General features: G+C 42.6%; 1 protein-coding gene across 8 annotated transcripts; it reads right to left on the reverse strand.

Annotated features, from left to right (window-relative positions):
- Positions 1-27268, reverse strand: MATR3 (matrin 3). Of its 8 annotated transcripts, none has more exons than XM_074552191.1 (15): positions 26797-27268; positions 18050-19132; positions 13742-13803; positions 13209-13250; positions 12864-12967; positions 11502-11554; positions 10932-11057; positions 9079-9204; positions 8726-8896; positions 7377-7508; positions 6160-6203; positions 5306-5696; positions 2277-2670; positions 1576-1697; positions 1-115 (listed from the first exon to the last, which is right to left on the reverse strand). In XM_074552191.1, the coding sequence occupies exons 2-15, from the start codon at positions 18938-18940 to the stop codon at positions 65-67; spliced, it is 2709 nt and encodes a 902-aa protein (XP_074408292.1). In that variant the 5' UTR covers positions 18941-19132; positions 26797-27268; the 3' UTR covers positions 1-64. The 8 variants fall into 8 exon arrangements, with proteins under 8 accessions (XP_074408292.1, XP_074408294.1, XP_074408293.1 ...); XM_074552193.1 differs by lacking the exon at positions 26797-27268 and adding an exon at positions 26629-26767; XM_074552192.1 differs by lacking the exon at positions 26797-27268 and adding an exon at positions 26625-26765.
- Between the last annotated feature and the right edge of the window lie 168 nt (positions 27269-27436).

Below are 27436 nucleotides of genomic sequence, written 5' to 3' on the forward strand. Positions count from 1 at the left end.
TTTTAAAAAAGATTAACATTAAAAACAAAGCCATGTTTTCCTTACATCCTTCTTTTTTTTTTTTTTAACCTTCTTTCTTTTGCCTGAAGTCTTCTGCCATTTTATCCAGAATTTTCTGTTGAAAGAAAGCAGTTATATTGGGGATATATTTAAAGAGTTTCTCACAGGCACAACATAAAGAACAGAAACATAAACCCAATTTCCAAGTTTAAAATCTGTGAGCATCAATTGCAATTGCAAAGGTCATAACCAACAAAGCTGGCACTTCTCCCCACCCTGGAGTGGAGCTCTCCTGGGCAAGCCAAGGGAATTCCTTCCCTTTTTGTCATGGACTTGTGACATGACTGAGCCACTTACCTGGGTGCAATCTGCCCTCTAGAGAGGCAGGGACACAACAGCTCAATAGCTCCCTTCCCTGAAGAAGGGTTAATTTGGAAGTCTGAGGAATTTGGTACCACTTAGGCAACAACATCAATTCACCTATTTCATTCTCCCAGCTCTCCAAGCAAGTGCCACTGTGAAACAGAAGCTGCATCCCCCCCTTCCCTCCCCAGTTCCAAACCCCACCACAGTCACACAATCACCCACAAGCAGCTCACTGACCATTTCTGCCATGGAAAAAGTAAAGCAAATCGTGTTTCATTCAAGTAATAAAGCTCACAAATTAGCATTTTCCCCCCTTCCCTTTTTTACATCAAGGCCTTAATGTCCCATAAGCAGGTACCTCAATGGAAAAAAAAAAAAAAAAGAAAAAAGAAAAAAACACTATGGTGATGGATGAGGTGAATTTTCTTCCTACAAGATCCTGCATGGGAATTGATTTTCTGATCTACTCCTTCACAGTATTTGGTGACAATTTTTGTGCCATCTGCCTTCCTGGGCCCTTTGTTTATTTGGGGGTTCCCTGTTACTGTAAGAAGGCAAATGTTTGAATTATGAGGTGCCACATTCTCCTCCTCTGTGGAGCCCCTGGGGTTTGCTTTCAGCTCAGGGATCAACTGCCCTGCAATGCATTCATGTGACACTGCAGGACTATCAGAATTCCTCTGGGATTGCCCTTTCCTGGAGGTCATGTTTGCAGCTCCCAGTATGAGGTTACAGCAGCAGCATTGTCACTCATGCCATGCAATCATGTGATACCTCACCCAGTTAGAAAATGGAAAAAGTGCTCACAAAATCAGAAGTTGCAAAGGTTTTTCCTTTTTTAAACATATAAAAACTTCATCTTAAGCTTTGTTGACTGGTTGAAAACACTCTCAAAGGGACAACTGGAAGGGATCTGGGCCATCTGTATTTACTCTGCATCACTACTTCTAGGCCTGGCCTTATTCCAATTGGAATTCCCTCTTTAATCCAAATTTACAAGATAAAAAAAAATGCTGGAGCCACTCTTTAAACTGTGTATTCTGCATTCTGTTTTCACAAGATGATGTTTTGGAGTGATCTGTCTAGAGTTAAAAGTGAGAAAGCCAATTTCCACTGCCTCAAAGGTATTTTTATTGTCAGTCCAGTCTCATTGAGCTCTATTCCCCAGAAAGAATCAAGCCATTTAAAATGAACAAGTTTTTGCCTTACCTTCAACTTTTGATAATGAGGAAGGCTGCTGCAATGGGTCTTTTTTGCAACATCTTCATTTGTGTAGAACAGGGAACACAATTTGCAATAAAACCCTGTTTTGGGTACCACATAATTCACACCTAGAGGAGTAAACACCACAAAATAAACTAAGAGATCTACTCTACATCATTTCTTTTAATGTCATATGTCATTTCAGCTAAATCTTAAAACCATAATTCACTTTACATTAAAAGCTGCTTTATCTTTAAAAGTCTCTGTTTTAGTTTACTCAAGGAGGGGCCTAGTAGTAACTAAATATGTGCAGTTTTTTTTAAATTTAAAAATCAACCTTTTGGATTAAGGGTTCATTTTATTAGGTCCTTCAAGAAGCCACAACGTTTTGTGATCAGTTTTGGAGTATTTAATATGACTCTGAACTATTACCACTGTTGTGCTTTGTGCTAGCAATTGAATTTGTGTTGCTAAAAGATACTTCTGTCAATTTCTGCCTAAGGAAAGGGGTTATGAAAACTATGAAAAGAAGGAAAAAAGGAAGAAAATACTGGGTTTAGGGCAAGAATGAAGAAGGGGGAGGAGGGGAAAGCCCTAAAATGAAAGGCTATGGGGCAATGTATCGCCAAAAATAAAAGTCAGATGAAATGAGAAATGCTACTGCGATGCACAGAGACATTTTGGAAAAGAAACAGAAGCAGCCTTACCAACAGGAATGTTTGGCTGGTACGGCCCAATCCTGAACTCATCTGGGACAAGAGGTTTCTCCAGAACACTCTTTGTTTCCTGCTCGCCCTGGGGGTCTGTGCTTTCCTGGGTGCTTTTCTCAGCATCCTGTGCTGTGGTAGCATCAGAACCTTCAACACTTTCAGCCTTGGCGTTCTCTTCGCTTTTCGTTCCGTTCTCTAACGTTTCACTCTCCTGCTCTGGCTCCTCAATCTTGTCCACCTTGATCTCTGCCAGGCTGTCCTCGCCCTTGGCCGCGGCCTTGGCTGCCAGGCCGGACTTGCGCAGTTTCTGGTGGTCGGAGTCCTCCTCGTCGCCCACCTCGTCCAGGGTGACGAAGCCCTCCATGCTGCGGGGGAAGCCGCCCACGTAGCGCTGCGGGGACAAGGGGCCGTGTCAGCTCAGCCTGAGGGCTGCCCTCAGCCCCCTGAGCTGCACAGCACAAACACACCTGCTGTGGTGTGTTCTTAACTTTGTTAGTTTGCTCCCCCCATTTTCTGTATTAAATGGTTTCTTCCTTTCCCAGGACCCTGTCAGTTAGGTTGCTATGGAAATGAAACTGCTCCTCCCCTGGTTTCTCTTATAAAGTGAAAGTGCCTCCTCCTTGGGCCCAGTCAGTCATCCCCTTCTCCTCCCAGGTTTCGAGAATTTTCTTTGCCTCCTCCTTGGGCTCAGTCAATCACCCCTTTTCTCCTCCCAGGTTTCGAGAATTTTCTTTTCTCTGGGAGTTATGGTTAGCTGTAGCCCCGGAGCCCCTCCTATGATTTATAACAGTTGGTTACTTTAGTATATCTATATATTTTTATAGATTTATATATATATATATAAATATATATTTAATATATATTAATATTAATATAATATTATTATATTAATATTAATATATATTTTATATATATTAATATAATATATTTATATATATTTATTATATTTATTTATATTATTATATATTTATTACATATAATTATATATATTATTATATATATTTATTATATATATTTATTATATATATTTATATATAAAATTAATATATATTAATATAATATTTATATAATATTAATAAATATATATTTATATATTATATATATAAATATATAAAATATAAATATATATAAATATATATAAATATATATATATTTAGTATATATATATATATCTATAAATATATACTTTAGTTATATATATATATATAACATAGTATATAGTTATGTTTCGTACCTCCAAATATGTATTTCTATTGGTTAGCCGGGTTTCCCTGCCTTCTTCCCCCCTTTTTCCCTTAAAACCCTCTCCTGCCCCCTGTTCGGGGCCATTTGCTGGGTGTTTCCCCTCCTTGTTGGTTCTTCTGTAATAAACCGACAGTTTACCCCAGCAAGTGGTCGCCTCCTAATTCGTCTCTCCCCGCGCTGCTCCGAGCTATCCCCCAGCTCAGCCCGAGGCCAAGACACTGAGGGGGGCTGGCTTTGGATGCACAGGGGCCCTGGCCTGCGCCCCTCACCAGACAGCCGGATTCCAGGGCCGTTCACGCCCCCGCGCACACACCCTCCAAACTGCTCCTGTGGGAGCTGCCTGGCTCATTCACTCAAGGTTAACCAGCTCTTTTCGTACCCCACTGCCCCCAGAATCAAGGGTTCCCTTTCGCAATGAGTTTTGTTTTTTGCGTCTGGAGTGGCCACTGTTTCACCACAGCAACAAAATTTCAACAGAGCCAAAACCACTTAAATTCTCAAGATGAAAGTTCTTGTAACATGAGTACCTTAAGTGAAAGTAATTTTGGAGTGCACAAATTTTGTTTCTGAGAATCTTGTAAGATCCTTGAATTCATGGCCTGAACAAAAGGCAAAACCTTACCAGAACTATTCTGTCCCCATTAATGGTATGAAAGTTCATTGAAAACAGCTTTTAATTCCTTTTTATCAGTAGAAAGCTTGGAGCATCCATATTAAAACAGCCACTAAAACACAAACAAAACCCAACCCAAAGCCACTAACCATCCAAACTGTGAAAGCCTCTGAAAATCCAGGTTTCATTAGAAGAGGGACTGTCAAAATTTGGAATTTTGGAAGTGCTCCTGCTGATACGGAGATATCACTACTCCACATAGTTAACAGCAACTGAGAGCAGGACTGAGGCAGCATCAGCTTTGTCAATGTGGGTTTCAAAGAATGAAGTTTGGCTCTGAAGCAGTTTGTCACAGCCAATGCCCACATACCAACAGGGAACACTAAGAAAACTGGGAAATGCCATTTGCATGGCCAGTATCCATCTCAGCACCATTAACCAGGTTCCTGACAAGGATCCCCCAAAACTCAGATCCATGCACATCTCATTCACTAATCAGGAACATGCCTTTCTTGCAAAACAACATTCCAAGTCAACAAATTACTACAACTTTGCACACTACTCCACAGAACTGAGTGTGATTAACAAAGCAGGCAGGACATAAAACCAGAAAAGTGCGGGATGATGTGGTGAGAAAAAGGGAATTCACAGCAAGTAGTTTGTGACTGGAAACACCTTGAACACATTTCTTGTATTTCTCCAGTGGGAAAGGGGCCCTACCTGCCCCTCAGTTTAAGGTGCAGCTGTACATCCAATTCTGTCCAAGCCCAGATTATCCTCAAGCCCCCCTTCCACTATTTTTGAACACAATTTCTGGCTCATGGGTACTACAGGCAGTTTGCTGAGAAACTGCTTGGGAGAACACAGCTCCTGGCTAAGTATTAATCAAAAAAAAGGGCAAAATGCAAGCAAATCCCCAGCAAGCAACAAGGGTAGGAGTCCCAAAATTAAAGCTTCTGTCAAAACAGAATCAGGGATCTATAACTGAATCCACGTGCAAGTTACACCCAGTGAGAGCCTCCCTTTTCATCACAGGGCTTTAACACCCATTCCTCTCCAGACAGGTGTTTTAAAGGCCCACAGAGGAAGGTCTGCACCAGAATGTACGTGGTGTGCTACCTAAGTTAGACTGGGCTTCCCCCACTCAGCAGCTCACTGGGTCAGTTACCTTTTTAAGCTTTTTCTTGGCTGCTGGAGTGGCTGCAGCGTTGCCCTCAGTTTTTACACTCGCATCATCAGGCGTGTCCTTTTTTTCCTCAGCAGCCACATCACCTAAATTGGCAACATCTGTGTCCTCTCCTGCTGAGCTGCCACTTTCTAACAGCGCTGCTGCCTCCTCCTCATCCACCAGCAGCTCATCTTCAGACTCCAGGAGTAAACTGGGCTCATCTTGCTCTGTCTGTTCCCCACTTTTGGCACCTGAAGGCTCAGCAGCATCCTCCTGTTTCTCCTCTTTTGCTTTTTCTTCTGTATTGCCACTTTCAGGTTTCTGAGCAGGTTCTGTTTTGGACTTTTTATCACTGGGAGAATCTTTGCTGTCTGGGGAATATGTTCTCTTTCTGTAAAGAACAAAGAACAATGCTGCTTGTAAACCTGGAGAGAGCCCAGAAATTACTAAAGAAAAAGATCATATTTCTTTAGACAAGCCTGGAAACTATTGTGTTTCAGTTCAGAAAATGGAAAGCTGAGGGAAACCCTGAAGGACATCATTCTTCAAACATACAAAAGGCTGCTCCAAGGAGAAATTATCCTTACAAGACAGGACAACTGCTTGTGGGTTTAAATTGCAGGAAGGCAAGGCTAATTAGGGACTGCAAAGGATTTCCTGAGGAGCCTGAAGAGGCTGTGAAATCTCCAGCATGAGAGGAAGAGGGTGGGTAGCATATTTGAAAGTTAATCTCTGGGCACAACCTCCAGTCATTTGATCTCAAAGCTTGCCTCTTTTGTATTGTTTCTATACTCTGTATAAGGTATTTCCATATTTCCTTTAAACAACATCATGCTTTAACAATAGGAAATTACCTGGTTTTATCCTTTTTCAGCAGTTCAACTCCTTTGTTGGGAATCTAAAATGAAATTTAAAAAATCTGTGAGTCACAGCAGACTATGACTTACACAACTGCTGCAGCATTAATCCAATCCAGCCAGGTGCTTGCAGCTACATGAACCCCCAGGAGCTCTGTCCATGCCACCCACCAAGTGATCAGTAAACATTTATTTCATGTCACACAGGACCTGACCAACCTAGAAATCCCCTGCCTTTATTCACAGGAATTATTCAATACAAAACAAATGGGATATCCTGCTCCAGAAAATTCACATACAATTCTTGGTTGGTTTATGAACCAACAGCTGTAGTGCAGGCAGTGGCACAGATCAGTCCTAAGCTGGACTTTTCTCCATCATTAGTGAAAACCTTTAGCAGACTCCCATCACTTCAACTGTTTATGAATTACTGAACAGGAAATGTCACTTGCAGGCAGTAACAAGGAAATCTATTCCAATTGCCACTAAGTGCTCATTGTGCTGCACTACTGTGTACATCAGTGAGATTTCTTCAAGCTCCACAACAAAGCTGATGTTTCTAGGAGACAGCCTGACAGTTCAGATTTCTCCTGCTTTTATTATTATCACAGGACTTTATTATTATCACAGAATATTCTGAGTTGAAAGGGATCCATAAGGATCATCAAGTCCAGCTCTCCAGCCCAAAAGGGTTGAATTCACAACCTTGGCATTATCAGCACCATGCTCTGACCAGCTGACCTCCTCTCAGTTTTCCACCTACTGTCCCAGTCTGATGAAGAACCACCTATAATTGCATGAATATTACCCTAGTGTTATGCTAAAAACCCCTTCAGTCAACCTTTCCCTCCTTTACATCAGCTGCACAGGCAGAGATGCAGTTCTAATACATTGGGAGTTTTCACAAACCTTCTTCATTTTCAATGATGAAGGGGAAAGGAAAAGGATCCCACATTAGAGAATGCTCTAAATTGAGTGATTTTAATTAACATCTACACAATTTACTCTAAAATCTGAATTATAGCAACTGGGTTTATTCTGAAAGGAATATCCTTTAACTTGTCTCATAACACCACACTTGTAACTGCACTTGAGGAGCCAGAAAATATCACAGCCAACTGTTCAATTTTACATGCAGCACTGACTTTTCAATAAGCAATGGCTGTCATCTACTTCCCTTTACATGTTCAGCTACAATTTAAAAAAATCCTTACTCTTAACACCAGTTTCTTGTACTTTTCAGATAAATCCACTTTGACACATCTGCCTTGGAACCAAAGGGCTTTGTTGGCACAATGCTCAACCATGGCCAAAGCGTCTTCTCTGGTCTCCATCTCAATGAAGGCCTGAAAAGATTAAAACACACATTAAAAAGGACTCTGAAACACACAACACTTTTCCAGGCAGTGATTTAACTTAAACCACAGCATTTCCAAATACTGAAACAAAATGATGAGGTTCAACTACATCCATCCTCACCAAACACTGTAACATTTACCCAAGTGCTCTACAAACCCCAGCTTTTCCATTCAGAACATCTGTCCCAGAGACAGTTCTGAAATTAAATAAGCATTCAAATAATCCTCCAAAAAAGTCACCAAAAGTAAAACATTATTTAAATAAAAATGTATCAGGACAACAAAACTCTTATTTAGTGCTTATGTACCAGGGAATTTCAGGGGAGCTGTGAGACTCCCTCAGTATTTTATTTTTGGTTTTTGAGAGAAGGCTGAAACAGAAAGGCAGCAACTGCTGCTCCTCCAGCTTTGGGAGATCTCATGAGGCTGCTGAATGAGCTTTAAACAAACACATCTGGGTTGGAGTATCCTTGCCAAAAAACTGAAAGCTGTTTCAGCAGCCAACTTAGACAGCAAAGGGATTTTGTTTTTCCAGTGAAATAAGGTCAGGGAGGACTTCCTAGGGGTCACACAATAGTTTAGTAATTTTTCACTTCTCCAGTGTGGCATTAGGGGATTCAGGCACCCATCTCTTTGTAAGAGCAGTAGAACTTTCTTTTTACTCAAGAGAGCAATGAACTGGGACAGTAAAGCTTAAAAAAAATTAGAGCTAAATAGTTTAAACTCCTGTATATTTATAGAAACCTTGGCCATGCACATCCAAAGCATTTCACTACACACATGCAATTGGTCTGTCTTCAAATCTTTCTCTTCCAAGCTAGAAAAGCACAGTAGGATTGCTTTTGTTTAAAGAATGAAAAATAAAGGGTGAATAAAAGAAACATGTAACAGTGGAATATATTTATGTTTCATAAGTAATGGTTTTTCAGCCCTAAGGAAACAATCCCATGGGTTTTTCAGCCCTAACAAAACAAGGCTCCATGCAGGAATCTGCATAATGCAGTAATTAACCCTCCATGCTGAAATACATTTGTTCTGTTGTTAAAGCAGCTCATGTCCCAGAGACACCTCACAGGAAGCTCCAAAGCAAACCCCTGACCCTGGGTCATTTCCAAACCTGTGCCAGAGCACCAAGTCCATACATGCCCAGCTGAAGGTGGAATTTCTCCCCAGTTAAGCCCCCTTCAAGGCCTGCCCTGCTTCACCTGGCTCTTCATTCTCATGAGGATGTAGTTCTTGATCTTGCCGTAGGGCTCAGCCAGCTTGAGCACGGCGTTGTCGGAGTAGCCCGAGTGGGGCAGATTGCTCAGGTGGATCACACGGCCCAGCTCTGGTTTTGGGGGCTCAGTCTTTTGGTCAGGCTTACCCTCAGGTTTCTAAGATGAAAAGGGAAAGGGTTTTTTTTAAGACCCATATAAAAAATATAGTGACTGTTCTTTGATTAATGTGATGCACTGAAAAGTACAGAAATTAGGAATAACTAAAATGCAGCAGCCTCATAACACTGGCTGCCCCAAATTAAAATAAGGCAATGTTAAAAAAAGCAGAAGTGTTTTACCTTTATTCTCTTGTATTTCTGTGACAAGTGGACTCTGACTGGTTTACCAAACACCAGGGCAGGTGTTGTAGAATAATATTCCACTGCAGCCTGGGCATCTTCAGTGGTTGACATTTCAATAAATGCCTGAAATCATACAAAATCAAATTAAGTGCTGCTCTTTCAGGAATCTAATTTTGTTTCAAATTTTCAAGCTCTTCCATGCTTCCTTTTAAAAATAACTGCATCAGAAATGAAAACTGCTTTTTGGTTACAACGTGAACTGACCTGCAGAACTTGGCAGACACTTTATTTAGGTGCACAAACACAACTATTTTGTTTGTTCACATTCCACCTAGATTTGGATTCAAAACATTCAATTGCTTCCTGCTTTTTCCACTTCTACAGTATTGCTTTTTTTCACACTTCAAAATAAGACACACTCCATAATACAAACTAAGATCAAGTAAGTTTTCAGAGAGTTTTCAAACAAGAGCAGAATGTGGTGTTGTTGAGAAAGCAATGAACAACCAACCAGGAGGATTTTCCAATATACAAGTGAAAATGCAGAAATGAGCATTTCTGGAAACACTCCTCCTTTCCTTTCCCTTTTCCCTTTCCTTTCCCTTTTCCCTTTCCTTTCCCTTTTCCCTTTCCTTTCCCTTTTCCCTTTCCTTTCCCTTTTCCCTTTCCTTTCCCTTTTCCCTTTCCTTTCCCTTTTCCCTTTCCTTTCCCTTTTCCCTTTCCTTTCCCTTTTCCCTTTCCTTTCCCTTTTCCCTTTCCTTTCCCTTTTCCCTTTCCTTTCCCTTTTCCCTTTCCTTTCCCTTTTCCCTTTCCTTTCCCTTTTCCCTTTCCTTTCCCTTTTCCCTTTCCTTTCCCTTTTCCCTTTCCTTTCCCTTTTCCCTTTCCTTTCCCTTTTCCCTTTCCTTTCCCTTTTCCCTTTCCTTTCCCTTTTCCCTTTCCTTTCCCTTTTCCCTTTCCTTTCCCTTTTCCCTTTCCTTTCCCTTTTCCCTTTCCTTTCCCTTTTCCCTTTCCTTTCCCTTTTCCCTTTCCTTTCCCTTTTCCCTTTCCTTTCCCTTTTCCCTTTCCTTTCCCTTTTCCCTTTCCTTTCCCTTTTCCCTTTCCTTTCCCTTTTCCCTTTCCTTTCCCTTTTCCCTTTCCTTTCCCTTTTCCCTTTCCTTTCCCTTTTCCCTTTCCTTTCCCTTTTCCCTTTCCTTTCCCTTTTCCCTTTCCTTTCCCTTTCCTTTCCTTCCCCTTCCCTTTCCTTCCCCTTTCCCTCCCCTTTCCCTTTCCTTCCCCTTTCCTTTCCCTTTCCTTCCCCTTTCCCTTCCCTTTCCTTCCCCTTTCCCTTCCCTTTCCTTCCCCTTTCCCTTCCCTTTCCTTCCCCTTTCCCTTCCCTTTCCTTCTTCCCTTTCTTTCCCCTTTCCCTTCCTTTCCCCTTTCCCTTCCCTTTCCTTCCCCTTTCCTTCTTCCCTTTCCTTCCCCTTTCCCTTCCTTTCCCCTTTCCCTTCCCTTTCCTTTTTCCCTTTCCCTTCCCTTTCCTTCCCCTTTCCTTCTTCCCTTTCCTTTTTCCCTTTCCTTTCCTTCCCTTTCCTTTCCTTCCCTTTCCCTTCCCTTTCCTTCTTCCCTTTCCTTTCCCCCTTTCCTTTTTCCCTTTCCCTTTCCCTTCCCTTTCCCTTTCCTTTCCCTTTTCCCTTTCCTTTCCCTTTTCCCTTTCCTTTCCCTTTTCCCTTTCCTTTCCCTTTCCCACATGCCCCTGATGACAGATGTGCCATCTCAGTGGGTGGCTGAGCAATTCCTTTCCCAAAAGCAGAGCTCAGGCAGTGACAGGAAGCGCAGCAGACACAGCAGCCAGCCCTGGGACCCAAGCTCACCTCATTGATTTTGTTCAGAATCAGGTGATTTGTGATTATCCCAAAGGGTTCAACGAGCTGCAGCAGCTGATACCTCAGGTTCTTTCCCCTCTGGAAATCCATGATGTGCACAACTCTGCTTGTTTCCTGTTGAACACAAAGGATGAGAAATCCTGAGTACCAGCAAACCTAAATTCTGTCAAGGCTCTGCTCTACTGGTGTAACTGTTGAAGTTTCTAAAAACTATTTTTCTCTATCTTCACTAGTGACCAAAAGATGCATCCAGAAAAGGCACAGAATTTCTATGGATTTCCAGAGCAAGATGCCTGCCATGCCAAAGCTGCCTTCCCACAGCTTCATCATGAAGAGAACATCTAAAGAAGTTCTGTACACTTTTGGAATAAATATTTTGTAGAGTACTCAACACAAACTCCCAATCTCATGCAAAAGTTTCAGTACTTCCACACAAATTTTAAAATCTCACTTCTAAAGACAATCAACTAATTAAACAAAATCCACACTTTAAGCAAACACAGAAAAATTGTACAAGAAAAATGTGAGTTAAAAAAAAGAAATAATTTCAATACTAACCACTCTGCCCTTCTGCATGTGTCTGGGTCCTGCCATATTTCCATTTCCAGCTCCTTTAAGAAATTAAATGAATGAACAAGCTTAGTTCAACCTGTAAGACTGGGATTAACATGTCTCATCACGAGTTCTTAAAAGATATGTCACTTGTAATACCAGAGTGAGATTGAGTTCTAAAAACTAATTATTTCATTGCATTCTAAAAAGGCTTTTTTATTTATTTCAGAGCTCTTGTAACTTGAGGTCCTGATTCCTGCTCCTTCTCTTCACTCTTACATTAAAGAGCTGCATTTATTGCTGTTCAGAAACAGCAGAGAGTATTTACAGCCCATTGGAAAAAAAATCTCCTGTTTAAGTAAGATTTGCCAGAGGAAAACTTCTCTGTACACAAAGGATGTGAGATTTCTTTATCTCTAAGACACTCTTTACACAATTGAGGAGTTAGGTTCTAAAACATCACCAATTCAATCACAATATGCATTTAAAAAATCCAAAAACCCAAACACAAACAAAACTCCCATTCAAATAGTTTGGCTTACAGTTAAATCTGAGGTATTCTGAAAAATTAATTATGTTATTTTAATGTAATAAAGTATGAATGCATCTATAATCTAGATATAATCTAAAAAGTGTAATATTTGTAAGTAAACATAGTAATGTGTAATATTTGTAAAAATCTATAATCTAAAAAGTGTAATATTTGTAAGTAAACATAGTAATGTGTAGTATTTGTAAAAAATTGTGCAAAATTGTGTAAAAAAAAAGTGTAATATTTGTAAGTGAACAGGTAAAATATTTGTAGTCTGTCAGGATATTCAGCTAAATTAATTAGTTTTGCTCTTTTAGTTATTTGAACTATCTAAAGGTAGGAAGTCAGAGCATCAGGCAAGAATCTGATTCTTAAGCTCCTTTCCTGAGAGGAAGAGGTTTGCATCATCCATCTTCCCACTTCTCACTTCTATTCCAATTTATTTCTCATGTTCACTTGAAAATAGGGGGAAAAAACACTTAGGACACTGAATTCTTACCAGACCACTGCACCAACATGTAGCTACTCAGAAGACAGATAGAAAAACCTCCTACATAGGAAAAAAAAAATCCAAGCGCTCAACACATGTAGATTAATCTCAGTTAAAAATCACCAGCCATAGGGAGGTGGCAGCTGGCAAAAAGGTGAAGTGTGGGAACTCAGTACCAGTCTTTAATCCCACCACAGCCAAAGTATTTTAGCTCTAGTGCTGAGAAAAAGAAAAATTTTCCTTTACTGTTTGAGAACACCAGTGACAAATTAAAACAAGAGTAAAAAAAAAACCCACAAAAGCCCTGAAATGAAGCCTGGTGAAGGCAGGTGCCTGCTGAGGTTACCTCTGGGCCCAACAGGAGGTCCTCCAAGGTGGAATGGAGGTGGTGGTGGTCCCAAAATTCCCGGTGCAGGGTTTGTAGATTGCTGCAACATAAAGGGATCACCCCTAAAAAAAAGGAGAAAACACACTGTCATTTTAAACCAAGGAACTGTGAAGCTTTCATTCACAAAACACCCTAATTTCTGCAGAGCTTCTATGCACACAACTCAGGCTACTTTTACTGCTGCCCTTCAGATGGACAAAGGGAAGAATCAATTTGAACCAAAGGAAATGTGTTGTTTCACATAAAATGTTAGGAACTCTCTCTGATTCAATTAGAAATACTTCAAAATTAATTACTACTTACATTCCATGTCCTGAATCACTGTCAGGATTCCATTCTGGGTATCTTAAAAGAAACAAAATTAAAAGAAAAATGTAAGAAACATGCCATCTCCTGTAGCTGTGTAACACAAGCAGCAATACCTGCAGGTGTGTGTACGACAGCTGCAGCACAGGCCATGAGCAGCCCTGACAGAAATGCTGCTCTTCAGGACAAACTCCCTACTCTGTTTGCATATCTGCTGGTTTTACAAAAAAAAATGTACAAGTGGTATCAACAACTACAGTTACAACAGATTCTCAACTGCTAAACTCCAGCTCTGGAGTAGTAGGATTCCAAAGCTATGAACCAAGATTTGTTTTGTCCTGAAGATGCTCCAAGTTGCTTTTATCCCCTAGAAGGCACAGTAAGTTTTTGAAACTTGCTTTGTGCAACAGTTATTTATAATCAGGGAACACTGTGAGCTGGAAAGGACCCACAAGGATCATCCAGTGCAGCTGCTGCCAGGAATGGCAGGCTGAGCCCTCCTCCCCAGTTACTGTACTTCCAGTTCATACATTTCGAGCAGCAGCTGACAGCGGCGGCTGTGAGTCGCTCCATTGATGTGATGGTTCCACTCCTGCACAAAGTAAACAAGGCACAATTAGCAGCCACACAGGGCAGCCCTTCCCACAAAGGCATGGCCTCCAGCAGTGTCTGCTCTGCTAAGCTGCACTTTGGCAGATCCACAGAGTGGAATCTGTGCTGGTGCTTTGAGGAGACACTGACGCTGCACCTACCTCTTCTGTGCTAACCTGGCTCAAAGGGTGGCTGATGGGAACGGGGCTGCTCCTGCCTCAGAGTGCAAAACTCCCTGGAAAACTCCAGAGGGCCATGGCAGCCTTTGGAACTCAGGGCTGTTTGTATCTCTTCAGGCATTGCAGAATTTCCTCTACTCTGCTTCATTCCTCAGACTTCTACAGATTGATATGAAGTAAGACTCCAATTTTTAGAACCATAAAGAGGCCAAGAAATTGCACGGAATTCAGAAAGGAAAGACTAAAAGAAACCTAAGTGCATAGCTAGGACAAACTACAAATATATAGGTGAAATATAAGATATATGACCACTCAAGGGGAATAATAAAGGAAAAAAGCAGATCTAAACCAAGATGGTACAAAGGAGAAGTAATGAAATTGAACCATATCATCCAGGTAAAACCCCTCCTGGTTCTGGTTTAAGCACTAGAAAGGAGTGAGGGATTTCTGCTTTTTCTCTGCAGACCATTTTAACTACAAAGAGAGTTACTTATTGTAGTGCCTGAGCTCTGTATCTTTATACCCTCACAAGCAAGAGCACAAATCTGTGCTTTATTCACATTTGTGAAGTGACAGAAGCTCTGGAGTCCCCCTGCTGCACATCTGGGAGCCACAGCCTGACCTTCACTCTGCTGCTCCTCAGGAGAGAAAAGGACCAGCAGAGATAAACAGGGGGGAGTTATTCAAGAACCTTGGGGCTGAAGGTTTTCTCCAACTGAAGCTTTTTTCTTATCAGCCACATTTTCAACTATGAACACAAAGTGCACTGGCAACTGCTTTATGTGGCTCTTCTTAAATGTCTGCTCCTGCTCAGCACCCACAAAGGATTTTTGCCTAATCCCTGATCTTTCCAGATTTTTGGTCTCTGCCACACCACAGCAGTCCTGGATACAATGAAACATTCCCAAGGCTCACTGTAGTGTTTCCATATGTTAAATGCCTATCCTGCACTTCCTACAAAGGAGAAAAATCTGGATTTAAAGTCTCTCATAAAGTACTACAACATTACTCCATGATGCTCCTGACATGGAGCAAGATGAAGTCATCCCTTTTAGCAAGATGTAAAACGAGAGCACCAATTTTTCTCATTACTGCACAAGATGTAGGCTCTGCAACTATAAATAGGCTGGCAATTAGGATGAAAAATACCCACCAAAAAAAAAATCTATGAACCATTCAATACAAAGTTTCTTCAGTTCAGTATCTGCTACCAAATTGCATTACACTTTAGAAAATAGTCCTTTAAACCCCAAACCCCTCTAAATTCAGGGGCTGGTTCCACCAGACATAACATGCTTTGAATCTGTCTCAACACAAAACTGATGTAGAAGTTATCTGCAAACCACAAGCAAAGTTTGGGAGATTTAATTCTATTAAAATGCTTTCCAATTGGCAAAAAAGGGGGATGTGATTGCAACTTCAGATTTCTCTTCTCCCCCAGGGAACAATGGCAGCTTATCTACATTAACTTTTTATTACACAATTCTTAATCTGGATTCCCTTTGCTGCCTGCACCCATTTGGAAGCATCCCTTCCCCAGAGTTTTGGGGCACCAGATTATTTGTATTTACAGGAACTCATTAACACAAAAGCCCCAAGCTGAGTGAGAGAAAACCTGAACTGAGTTCCTGAAAACCCAGATTCCCCTTTGGCTTTGATGCAAGCCAGAGGACACTGTGTTCCTCAGAAATGAGGCCACACTCGAGCACCCAATTTTAGCCAGCCCTCTCCCAGGGCCACAGGCAGGTTCCCCTCTGAGAGGTACCAGGTTCAAGCACTTCACCTCCAAATTCACCTGCTCGGGTTGCATCAGCCTTTGTCTCTGGCAGGAAAACAAAACCTCCACATCTGACACCTCATTCCCTGATAAAGGGATCAGGATTGACAAAATGCCCGAAGAACTGGGGCACGATTTACTTCACAGACAGAAAAGAAACTCAGTCTTCAAATATACACACATCAAATTAAAGAAGCAATTAAGAACATCACTAAAATTAAAAAAACCTACTAGAAGGCTACTCTGCCAATTTAAGTTACACTAAGGATGTTTAACACCTTGCTTGCATTTAAAACACATATAGCTTGATCAAACACTTTTAAAAAATCACTGATATTTTTATTTGGAGGTGAGGAAAACAGTATTTTGTTACTACAGTAATAAATTTACATAGTCCCAGCTATGAAAAGCATTCCCTTTCTGCTTTCCATACATTTTGGTTCAAATCAGATTGCTTTAAGTTATGTTTCACTTGATTTGATTTTGTGAGAGACACAAAATAAGGAATTGTGTAATGGTTGGGTATGCAAAGCAGAGGAAAGAAGGAGAGAAAGAAAATTCTTGTGGTGACATGATTTCTGAAATCAGAAATAAAGCCTCGACTTGGGTCATAAGAACCAGATGATCCAACCACAAGTATTTTATTGTGTACTAGCAGTTTTAAAGTCAGAGTATATTCCTAAAAAGAAAAAAAACTTTTACATGTTACAGAAGAGGTCAGCCACTTAGGTTATGCTGTTAAAAGAATTTGGTATTTCTCATACCTGGAAAGGTATTTCCATGAGGATATCCTTTCATTAGATCTGCACTCCAAAGCACACTAAGAGTCATGAGCCTTTAAAATAAAGAGCTAAAAAGACCCCTACTTACAGGATTACTGGTTGCCATCTTCAAGGGCCTCAGAAGTTAATGTTTTCAATCTAACCAAATGAAGGCCTTTTACAGAACTGAGCATGGCAGCTAAACTGTTAACACTTAAAACTTTAGTGAAAATAAATGTCAAATACAGGAGACAAGAAACCTGGATTACTGTATTTTGTATCAAAAGTAATTAAAGCAACACAAGTTCATAAAGTGTCAGATCAGGTGGAGCCATACAGCGTGTGCTCTAGAACTGGTTTGATCCTTTCCTTGCAGGGAAAGAATAATTCTTGTGTTTCAAAAAGATCAGATGTACAGAACAGCACTTTTTGAGAGGTAACTGTAAAGAAATGGTTAGTAACAGCAATTCCACATTGTATCAATTTTACAGTAACAGCATGTATTATGTTTTCAATTGAAGGCCTTCAAGCTAATTAGCCACTAATTGTGACAAGAGGGGCACTGTATTAGCCAATTAGCCAATTAAATTGCCTAGTACACTGGAAATCAGCAAGATGAGTACATTGGAAAAGGTGAAAGTGAGAAGGCTCTGAAAACACCATCTGAATCACGTTGAGCACCTGCTGCCTTTGCAGAGCTGCACTGGGCGTGGATAACTAAGAGGGAATTCCAGCATCACCGAACACAGCCCAAGATCCACCCTACTGGGAGCCAAGTAAAGAACACTACCAGGAACACAGAGCAGGATACTGCAACAGCAGACTGATTGCTGGGAGAGTCTACAGGGATAGATGCAACATGTGACAATAAAAAGTGAGTCTGAAGTGTTCTAAGAAAGTTGTGAAAAAAGGAGAAAAATGACGACAAATTTCAGCCATAGTATGAGATAGAGTGTTAAAGTGAAATTAAAAAGGCAAGAATGAGCTAATCTAAAATGTGGTTTTTACTTTTGCAAATAAGTTCCAGGGCTCTACATTAACTCTTTCCCTCTGGACAGGGAAAAAGCAGAACTGTGCAAGAATGCATCTTAACTACATATAAATCAGCAATCAAGACAGATGTGGAGGAGAGCTGAAACTAGCTTCCGGAATGGCACAGTAGATACACTGCAAAAAAACCCCAAACCAACAAAAAATACCAAAACCCACCCCAAAACTGCTTGAATGCCAGATGTTTGTGGTTAAGAGAACATGTAGATGTAAAATATAAACAAGATATCCCAGTAGATGATAGCTGTTTGACTTGAAGTTAAGCAATCTGGGCAAATAAAATACATTAATGTAAAGCCCTGGTTTACAATGTTTGTCAACAATTACCTTGCAAATAAACCAAGTGCCTTTTTCACTCTCAAACCAACTTTCAGATCATTTCAAAAGCAACCAGGCCATAGAAATAATTAAAGAAATAGGTAAAAACAGAACAGATACTACAACGTAAAGGAAAATAGAAGTATCTGGTGCATAACTCACCTTATTAGAATGAACTGGCATATCACATATAGAGCACAGATGGGGATAACCCTTCGGTAAGAATCCATGGAAGTCTTCAATATTGCTATTTGGAGGAGCACCTCTCTTTTTCTCAAAGAGAGATCTCTCGGGACCAGGACCACGACCCATTCTGTCATACTCACTGTCAAATTTATGATAGTTATGCGAAGTCTCACCATAAAAAGATTCATCCCTACACCTTTCTCCATCTCTCAATCTGTCATCTTCATAATCCATTCTGTCATAATAACCAGATTCTTGAGAACGACTTCCATGGTCATAGTCAACCACTGGGTTGAGACTAGGACCACGATCATCAAAGCTATCTCTTCTAAAATGCCTTTTTTCTTCCCAATCATCCCTAGGTACTCTGTATGGTGGTTCCCGTGTGGATGATCTGCCATCTCTACCATAACCTTCTTCAGCTCTCCTCCTTTTAAGTTGTAGAAGGATCTGAGGCAAGTTTTCAGGAGTGATCTTGTCCTCTGGATAGCGACTCAGTTCATCTAAGTCTCTAGCAGACAGACCAAAGCTGGCCAAAATGTTTGTGGCCTGGTCTGCATCTCCACGGTGCTGAGAAGACAAAGGGAGCGGACCTCTACTTCCAATGTTAAATATAGACTGCAAATTATGGGAAGAGGTACTACCAGAAGACAGTGCACTATGAGATCCTTGTTGGTTCAATGAAGAACTCATTCCAAGATTCATTAAGCTAGCAAGGCGTGCAGTACCCTGGTTCATCCTTCCAAGAGATGCTGGCATATTTAAAGACTGGGTAGCAGCAGCAAGAAGGCCTATTCCTGCAGAGAGGTCACGCCCATGACCTTGTGAATCCCTACTCAGAGATGACTGCTGGAATGACTTGGACATTGTAGAACTAGAGCTTGTCTACTTTATGGATCAAAAATTTCTTTTGGTTTAGTTTTTTTTTTTTTTTAAGATGGCTGCAAAGAGAGCTCACACTAGAAAGCTAGGCAAACTTCACTTCAAAAACGGTAACGCCAAGAAAGAGGATCAATAATGACTGCAGATCTTCTTCAAGCTGAGAAACACCAGACAATTCTGTAGAAAAACAAGCAGTTTTAGTCATAAATCCCTTTAAACAGATGCAGTTTTAAACTTATGCATCATGTTGAGCTAAAAAACATTAAAGATCTCAATCTTACAAGGCTTTTATCACATAACAGATTCAAGAGGTACCCAGAACCTACATATATTATTGCAGATAAAAATACAGTAGTGTTTCCTATACATACTACTCTTCCACAAAAAGCTACTTTCACACTGAAGAAAAGTGAATTTCAGAAGTTTGCGATGTCTGAAAGCATCTATAAAGTTTACTGACATGTAAGCCTTGATCTCTGGTTAATGGCTTTATTCTTACCCTACATTACTGTACTGTGTCTGTGAGAAGAACACAAAAAACTTAGGCCCATAGAATCCAAGATGACTTTGGCATATAACACATATTTGAAAATGAAACCTCTAGCACCACAGAACAGGACGAAAGGAAGTTAAAAGTAACTGAAGTTTGGGCAAAAAGTTTCTGCTATAAGATCTGTAAATAAGACCAAACATAATATTCAGTCTTTACGCAGTAAAATTCCAATTACTGATGTGAAGACAGATGTGAACAAGAAAAACAAGTTTTACATTTTGCAGGAAGTAAACAAGACCTCTTGTTCCAATTGCAGTTACACTGCTAACAGCATTTCTGAAGGGATTCTTTACTCTGTTACACGGCAGCTGTGACACACCAGCCTGTACTCTCAGCCCTCAAACCAAGCAAGGTCAGGCTTAGTGCAGGGATGGGAGCCCCAAGGAAAACCCTGCTCCTGCAGGAAGAGAGCCCAGTGAGTCAGGAGATGGCACCACATCCCAGCAGCACTGGGGCTGGCACTGGCACCGTGCCCACCTGTGGGAGTTAAAGATCCTGAAGCACTGCTCCCAAGAGAGGTGACTCTGGTGTCCCACTGAACACTAACCTAGCACTCCAACATTAGGCTCAACTGCATTTACACAAAGTTCTAACTAAACAATCTATTAATATCCACAGCATGCTGCAATGAATGCATCTCATAAAATGTTCTTTTAGGGCAGAGCAGAAGTAACTGTAATACTTCACCCCATCCTCCTCCAGCCTTGGAACAGATACACAAAGTTCAAAGCAATTCAACACATGTGAAAATATTCCAGCAGCAATAATCTGCTCTTGGGTCCCTGGCACTGCAGGGTGGGCAGAGCAGCTCTGCCTCTCCAGCAGTGGCACCCAGGAGCACATCAAACACAGTCACTGGCAAAAGGAACAGGCACAGGCTGCACAGCTGCAAATGAAGCCAGCTCCCAAGAGAACAGGTAGTTTGGGGAGGAATGGAAAGGACAAAATGAAAGCAAGGACTTTTCCTTGAAGAGACCAGCTCTGCAGGAGGCAATGGCCTTGTACTGGAAAGAGAAGGAAAAAGGTCAAGGTTAGAGGTCTCCAGCCCCACTGTCTGCTCAACACACAGCCTGTTCCAACAGGGCACAAAGCTGAAAAGCACTTGGGGTTTTTTTCTCAGTAGCAGCATGTCACAAAACTATGCATAGTTTTATGCATATCCCTAAAAATACACAAAACACACATAACTCATACAACTCCATCTTTGCAAACTAACTCCTTTATACAATTTGCTACATACTCTGTTATCAATGTATTTAAACTCATTTCAGCTACATTTTTAAGATTCAAATATGCTGGAGTCATTAAAAGGAAGCTTAACTGTGTGACATTTGTTAAGAATAAGAGATTGAGAAACATGGGTATGGAAAGAAGTTTGAAAGTTCTGAGGCAGAAGACAGAAAAACACTGCAGAAAGCTTCAGAGGGAAACAGTAACACAAGAACACAGGGGGAGCACACCAGGTGAATTCTGAGGGAGATGTCCCAGAGAAGGGGGCCCCACTGCAGGACACCTGAACACAAAGCACTGAAGAACTACATTGTAAAAATCAAAACTCTGCTGAGCTCAAACAGAGAGGAACTCTAATATTCACTTGAGTACCATGCTTTTATCTTACATTCATTCAGTATTCTTTGAAGTACTTTTATGACAATTTTACAAGCTAATCCTTACTCATTCAATTTTTATGCCTGAATTTCTTCCTAGTTCATTCACCCTCTTTGAGAAGGGTTTGAAGCTGAACTTACTGGGTTCTTCATAAAACCAGGTATTCCAGAGGGCCCTCTGAGCCTGAGCCAGCAGCAATCCCACAGATACCCCTGTGGTCAGGACAGGCTCACTGTGTCCTGCTGTTAGTGCAAGGACCAACATTATTCAAGTTTCCACCAAATCAGGAAAGTTCTCCACTTTTGACAAACACCCTTTATTTGAACAAATGCTCCCTAATCCTCCTGTCCCAGCTGTCAAGCAGCAGCTCATTGTGTGCTGCTGCAGAGATCAGCAGGGTGCAAAGCCCATTGGTGCCACACTGAGACCCCACTGCAGAGCTTCCCAGAACCACAGCCAGCTCCTGCAGCTGCAAACACCCAGGGAAGGGGCAGAGGGAAAATAAAAACAGCAAAGATGGCAGAATAACCAAGACAAAGACACAGAGAGGGACAATCTTATGGAAAAGCATGAAGTGGGACAGTAAGACAAGTGTATGATGAAGACACAGCACAAGTTGGCAATTGGTGCTAGTCAGGAAATGCCCTACATCCAATTAGGTATTTGAGTACTTAAATTAACCAGTTGGAATATCCTCCAAAAACCACTATTTATCACACCATCATCTTGCAACAGCTGCTGCACCCCACTCCTAACCAAGCCCATCCTTTAAAACAACAAAGAGGTGGGGGAGAGCTCTACCCTCACTCCAAGGATGTTTAACTTCCACAGGGTCAGGTTTAACGTGGTCCTAAGGCAGCACTTGCTGTGCTGCAGATTCCACACCAGTACCTGCTGGGGACAGGTTCCCATGGAGCAGGGCCAGCTTTTCAGAGAGGGTGCCATCAACTGAGTCACAGCAACAAGATGGGCAGGACTGAGCAGAGCTGCCTGAGAGCCAAGCACGAGTTAGCTCCAAGTGTTATGCTACTTGTTCTCCATGAAATTTCAGCTAACTGGCAACAGACAGCCTTGCAGGTAACACCTTTTTTAAAGATCTCTGGGGAGAAATTTGGCCATATTAAGATTTGAAAATATATATTATCAAGCAAACTTGAAATAAGTTGAAAGTCAAAATGTTATTAGATTTCCAGACAATGAAAACAATTTGTATCTACAAGTTGCAAAAGAGTGTTCTATAAAGGCAGACAACAAAAATAAGGAATTTGAATCCTACAGAGTACACTGTTATCAAACAGAGCCCAAAATGAGGCTGATTTTTAAATACTATACAAGGTTTTTCTCTTAGTGTAAATCTGAATATATCTTTTCAATAAAGCTTATGAACTCTTGCTCCAATATTAAGTTTGACCTGACAACAGTTTAATTCAGTGAATTTTTGGAATATATTGATCATGCTGAACACAATAACCTCAGGAACACAAGTAGGCTGAAAATAAGTCCCCAGTTCCCTATTCCTTTTGCCACTCTCAGGGGGTTTTAACTTACACAGAATTACTGTAATTTTAATGGTAATCTTGCTCTTAGAAGAATTCTTTTTTTACCCATTCCTCTTCCACTATTTACAAAAAAAGTGTAAAAAATGACAAGTAACTGTTTTCACTTTCTAGTCAGCTTCACTTTCACTTCAAAACACATTGAATTAGAACAAATAAATTCAGGTAAAAAACCAAATAAATTTTATGGTAAAAACCTGAAATCATCCACAAGCTGAAAAGCACACCCTCATTTTTTTAACAACACAATGCTTTTGCAGACCATACACCCTTGGGAAAAAAGTACCACAGAAGTTTTTGGAAGTCTGCTCTTTATAAACAACTATAGGTTTTCCTCCTCCTCTCTTACACATCATACTCTGTGTGGCAATCCCTTCTGCCATGGGACAATTCTTCTGCTCCCTGGCAAAACTGGCTCCAGCACATCAGGGCAAAAAGGGCTATTGAGGGAAGAGAGCTGGAATTTGGACACACAGCCCCCCATGCTGCTCTGAGAATTAATGGCAGCAAAACCAAGAACTTGCAAGGAAATTGGAAGCAGATGTTGTCTAGTTGCTGAATGACCAAGTACAATGGATCTCAAATCCAAGGGATTAACTTTTGGACAATACAGCAAAGGCCACTGCATTGTCCAAAGGCAAAGGGGGAATAGCCCAGCTGCCTCAGAGAAATGCAGATTCCTGCTCATTTCAGCTGCCAATACTCAGAGTGGTTATTTATTTAATACAGCTGTTCCACAGGCAAGAAAAGCACTCATCTTGTTCAAGCCACCTCAAAGGTCATGCCCTTCATGACACTTCAGCAGCACCTGGCACACAGGACTCACGCTTTTCCTGGGCACAGATTAACCACTCTGCTTCAGGCACAACAACTGGAGCAGTTTCACTTCTTGGGATTATGTTTGTCTTCATCCCAGAGACTTCCTGATCAGAGGAACACAAAATAATCTGAGAGTTGAAGTGACTGTAACAGAGGATTGCTTCAGAACAGGGAAGTGTGACATCTGAACAGGCACATTTACAAATGGGGAATTCAAATGACTGGTTCAGCAACCAAGAATCTTAAAAGAACTTACAGTTTTCAACATCTGAATGCAAAAAGGAACATAAAAGAGGTTGCTTTCCTATTTCTGCTCATTATATAATTTAATAAATTCAACCAGGCCTCTTGTGTAAGAGGTGCATTTTACAAGTGCATTTATTCCTTTACATAAACAGAAGTAGAAAAAAGAAGACTCAAGAAGGAGAGAAAGAAAGCAAAACCCACTTATTTTTTGAAAGGGAAAGAAGTCCACACCCAGAAACAACAGGTAAGTGTTGTCACTGTGGTGACCACAGCACAAACACCTCTGTGGCTTCCAGCCATTCCTTTCTGCTGCTTTCAATGCCAGGGACACCTTCAGAGCCCCCACTCTCCAGTAAGAAGATGCACAAAAGCTCCTAAAGCCCCAAAAAGCTCCATGGAGCCACCAACAGAGGGGCTCTGTGGAATGCTGTGGGATTTTACTGGGAAACTCCAGCACCACAACTGTGCCCATGCACACCAAGGACACAATCCTGCATTCCCAGCAGCTGCAGGGACCAACAGCCCCTCAGACACCAACCCCAGAACAAACCACAGAGCAACTTTTACCATTAAAAAAATTAAAAAGAAAAAAAAAAGAGGGGGGAAAAAAAGGAAAAACCTCACATAGAACAGTACTGTGTCTGAATTTCTATCTGCCTTGAGGCATTTCCAGGGCTGGGATAAAATCCTGGTCTTTCCCAGCTGAAATCCTGCTTGAAGTTGCAAGAAGCTGCAGAGAAAAATAAAAAAATCAAAGAACTTTTTCACTGGTTCAGTGCTCAAAATAAAATCCCTTTTGTTGAAATTATGACTGCACAATATGGTACTTAAACACTCACAAACTAAATGAGTTCAGAAATATTATGAAGTATTTGCTTTTGTTTTCAAGACTTGTTGACTCAGAGAGCTGATGAAGAAAGGAAGCAGCATTGAAAAAACCTCACAAATGAACAAACTGAATGGAAATAATTTCATTGCAGCTCTGCTTGCAACAGCTTCTCCCCCAGCTTTGTTGAGCCACCCAGAAGCCTGTTGAGTATTACATTATAAAATACCTTTGTATTCACCAAATCTCTCAGCAGAGACATGGGCAATCACAGCAAAGGGCAGCACACAGCTTTTCCTAATTTCCCACCCAATTCATGAGTGTTTTCATTTAAGTGCAGTTTATTCCTGAGTAAACCAATGGTTATAATATAAAAAAAATATGAATATATGGCTATATGAAACTTCAGTCTGGAGCCCCAAACACTGACTCCTCTTCCCCCTCTTGAACTGATTTTCAGTTTTTATCTTTAGGAACATGAATATCCACATTTTAAGGACACATTTAGGAATTTCTCTGGGGTTCTTTCCCCATCATTTAGTTCCAGGATGTATGTAACACCAAGTGCACAATGCAGAAGTACAAACACTGGCTTATCACTTCACAAACACATCCAAGGTCTGAGTGCCAGTATCCTCACTCAGAATTCACTCATGAATCGTTTTGGGAAGTTTTTTTGCTAAAATTCAAGACAGAAGTTCACTAATTTCTTGGGAATACAATAAAAACCTTCATATGTTCCACTACATGTTATCAAAATAATTTACCATTCTAACACATTGAAAACTGGAAATATTAACGTTTCAAATATGAGAAGATTACATCACTGGATCAATAGATTCTTTGTAAAGAAGCTCCTGAAAACGCACCCTTTTCCTCTCCCCATGAAAACTACACAGACTGCTTTAAGAAACTTACATTTCTGACCAGAGCTGCTCCCTACTTATCTGACTCCAGGAAATCAGGACCACCTACAGTTCAAAAAACCTGAAGAATTTAAGGCTGAGTAAAAAGAATAAAGATCGTTCAGCGATTTGAACCACTATTAGATACTTTTTTCCCAAAGGTCTGCATCGTGGAAAGAAAAACAGCCACACATTTGGAATCTGAGGGATGGTTCAGCTTTCTTTCAACAGCGTAACTGCCTCATTTATCATTTAACAAAGCAGTTCTTCAGGCTCCCAAAAAGTTCTTTTCAACTTCTGGATGTTTTCAGAATAGGTGAACTTTGTATCTCATTACTCTGACTCTGGAAGCAGAGTGTGTACATTAAAGAAACGGAACGTTATCAATCCACCACAGGAAGAAAAAAAAACACCCCCGCAGCTTGATTTGTAAGCACAGCCTGAATTATATGAAAGTGAAACTGAGTAGAAAGAGGGGTCAAACGGCTGCCTGCACTGACAGGATTCTTGTTACTCAATTCATTAATTCTTAAGGCCAGATGGACATCAAAACCAGCGGTTTTAGGCTCTAACGGCCCTTAGAGGTTAAGGAAGGAGGAAGGAACAGGGCCGGCAGCGAGGCCGCGGCTGGAGCGGGCAGGGAGCAGGGCAGAGCTCCGGGCAGCGGGGCCGGGTCACGGCTGCAGGGCCGAGGGCCCGAGCGGGAGCCGCAGTTCCCGGGCCCGGGGGGCGGCGGCGGGGGGGTCGGGGCTTTGTTCGGGCCCGGCGCGGCCGCAGTTCCGGCTGGCGGCGGGCGGGGGCGCCCCGGGGGCCGCGGCACCGGCCGGGCCGGGCCTGCGCGTGACCGCCGCGCGCCGGCCCGCGCCCCCCCCGCCGCGCGCTCCCGCCTCGCCCCCCACCCCTCACGGCGGGGCGGCCGCCGCACGACCCCCCGAGATGGCGGCGGACCGGGGGCGCGGCGCCGCTCCTACCTGCGGGCCGGCGGGGACGCAACGCGGCGGCGCCTCCCGCTCGGTGCGGCGCCGGCGGCGGGGGAAAGGGGACGGACGGACGGCGGGACTGAGGGAGGGAGAGAGGGACTGAGGCGGCTGCGCGAGCCCCGCGCGCGCCTCGCCGCGCTCGCGAGAGCACGCCCGCCCGCTGCCCGCCTGCTCACGTGCCCGGCGGCGGCCGCCCCGCTCGGCTCCGGTATCGCCTGTGAGTCCGCGCCGCTCCCGCCGCTGGCCGGGACCGCCCGCCCCGCCCGCCGTGAGGGATGTGGGGTGTGGGATGGGGACGGGGAGGAGGCGCAGCCGGTAGGGCTCTCGCGAGAGGTGGGGGCCGCTCACCGTGCTCTCGCGAGAGCGCCTCTGCACCGCGCGCCGCCAGCCCGCCGCCCGCGCCCCGCTCATTGTCCGCGCTCCCGCGGGGTAACATGGGAAGGCGCGGGGGGCGGGGCGGGGCGGCGGCCACGCCTCCCGGGAGGAGCGCGGGGCCGGGGGCCCCGGGTTCGCGGCTCCCCTCAGCCGCTTCCGGGGAGCGCCACCGCCGGCACCGCCGCCGCGGGCTGTGCCCGGGGTATCCGAGGCGTCCGGGGGATCCAGGCTGTCCGGGATATCCACAGTATCCTCTGGTCCCCACGCTGTTCTCTGTGTCCCAGGGCACGCTCACGGGCAGCTGGCCCCGCCCAGCCCCAGGCCGCTCTCCTCAGCACCACGCAGGTCTCACCATCGCTAAAATATTCCAAACTCTGGCCTCTCGCTGGCTGTGAGGCCGTTAGAAGGTTCTGGTAAAAAGGCCCTGCAGCCGATGTGCAAGGCTGTGCTGTTCCTCTGATCCAACATTGCCACCTTGTGCTGGATGAGGAGAGGTCCCTGTGCCGCTGCCCTCCTGAAACCCGTGAGCTGTCACCAAAGAACTCGTACAACCCCTCGAGTACTATTCGTAATTTGGATTTACTCCGTAGTAATTCCAAATTCAACATCTTTC

This window comes from Zonotrichia albicollis, chromosome 15 (genome assembly GCF_047830755.1).
Source record: "Zonotrichia albicollis isolate bZonAlb1 chromosome 15, bZonAlb1.hap1, whole genome shotgun sequence".
In the NCBI taxonomy this organism is placed as follows: domain Eukaryota; kingdom Metazoa; phylum Chordata; class Aves; order Passeriformes; family Passerellidae; genus Zonotrichia; species Zonotrichia albicollis.

Excerpts from the sequence above, each read along its gene's own strand:
- MATR3 (XM_074552191.1), bottom strand. The coding sequence starts at position 18,940 with ATGTCCAAGTCATTCCAGCAGTCATCTCTGAGTAGGGATTCACAAGGT. Across the intron at positions 9,205-10,931 it reads TTCTGAACAAAATCAATGAG|GCATTTATTGAAATGTCAAC; the intron begins GTGAGCTTGGGT and ends GTATGATTTCAG. Across the intron at positions 6,204-7,376 it reads ACAAGAAACTGGTGTTAAGA|ATTCCCAACAAAGGAGTTGA; the intron begins GTAAGGATTTTT and ends ATTTCATTTTAG.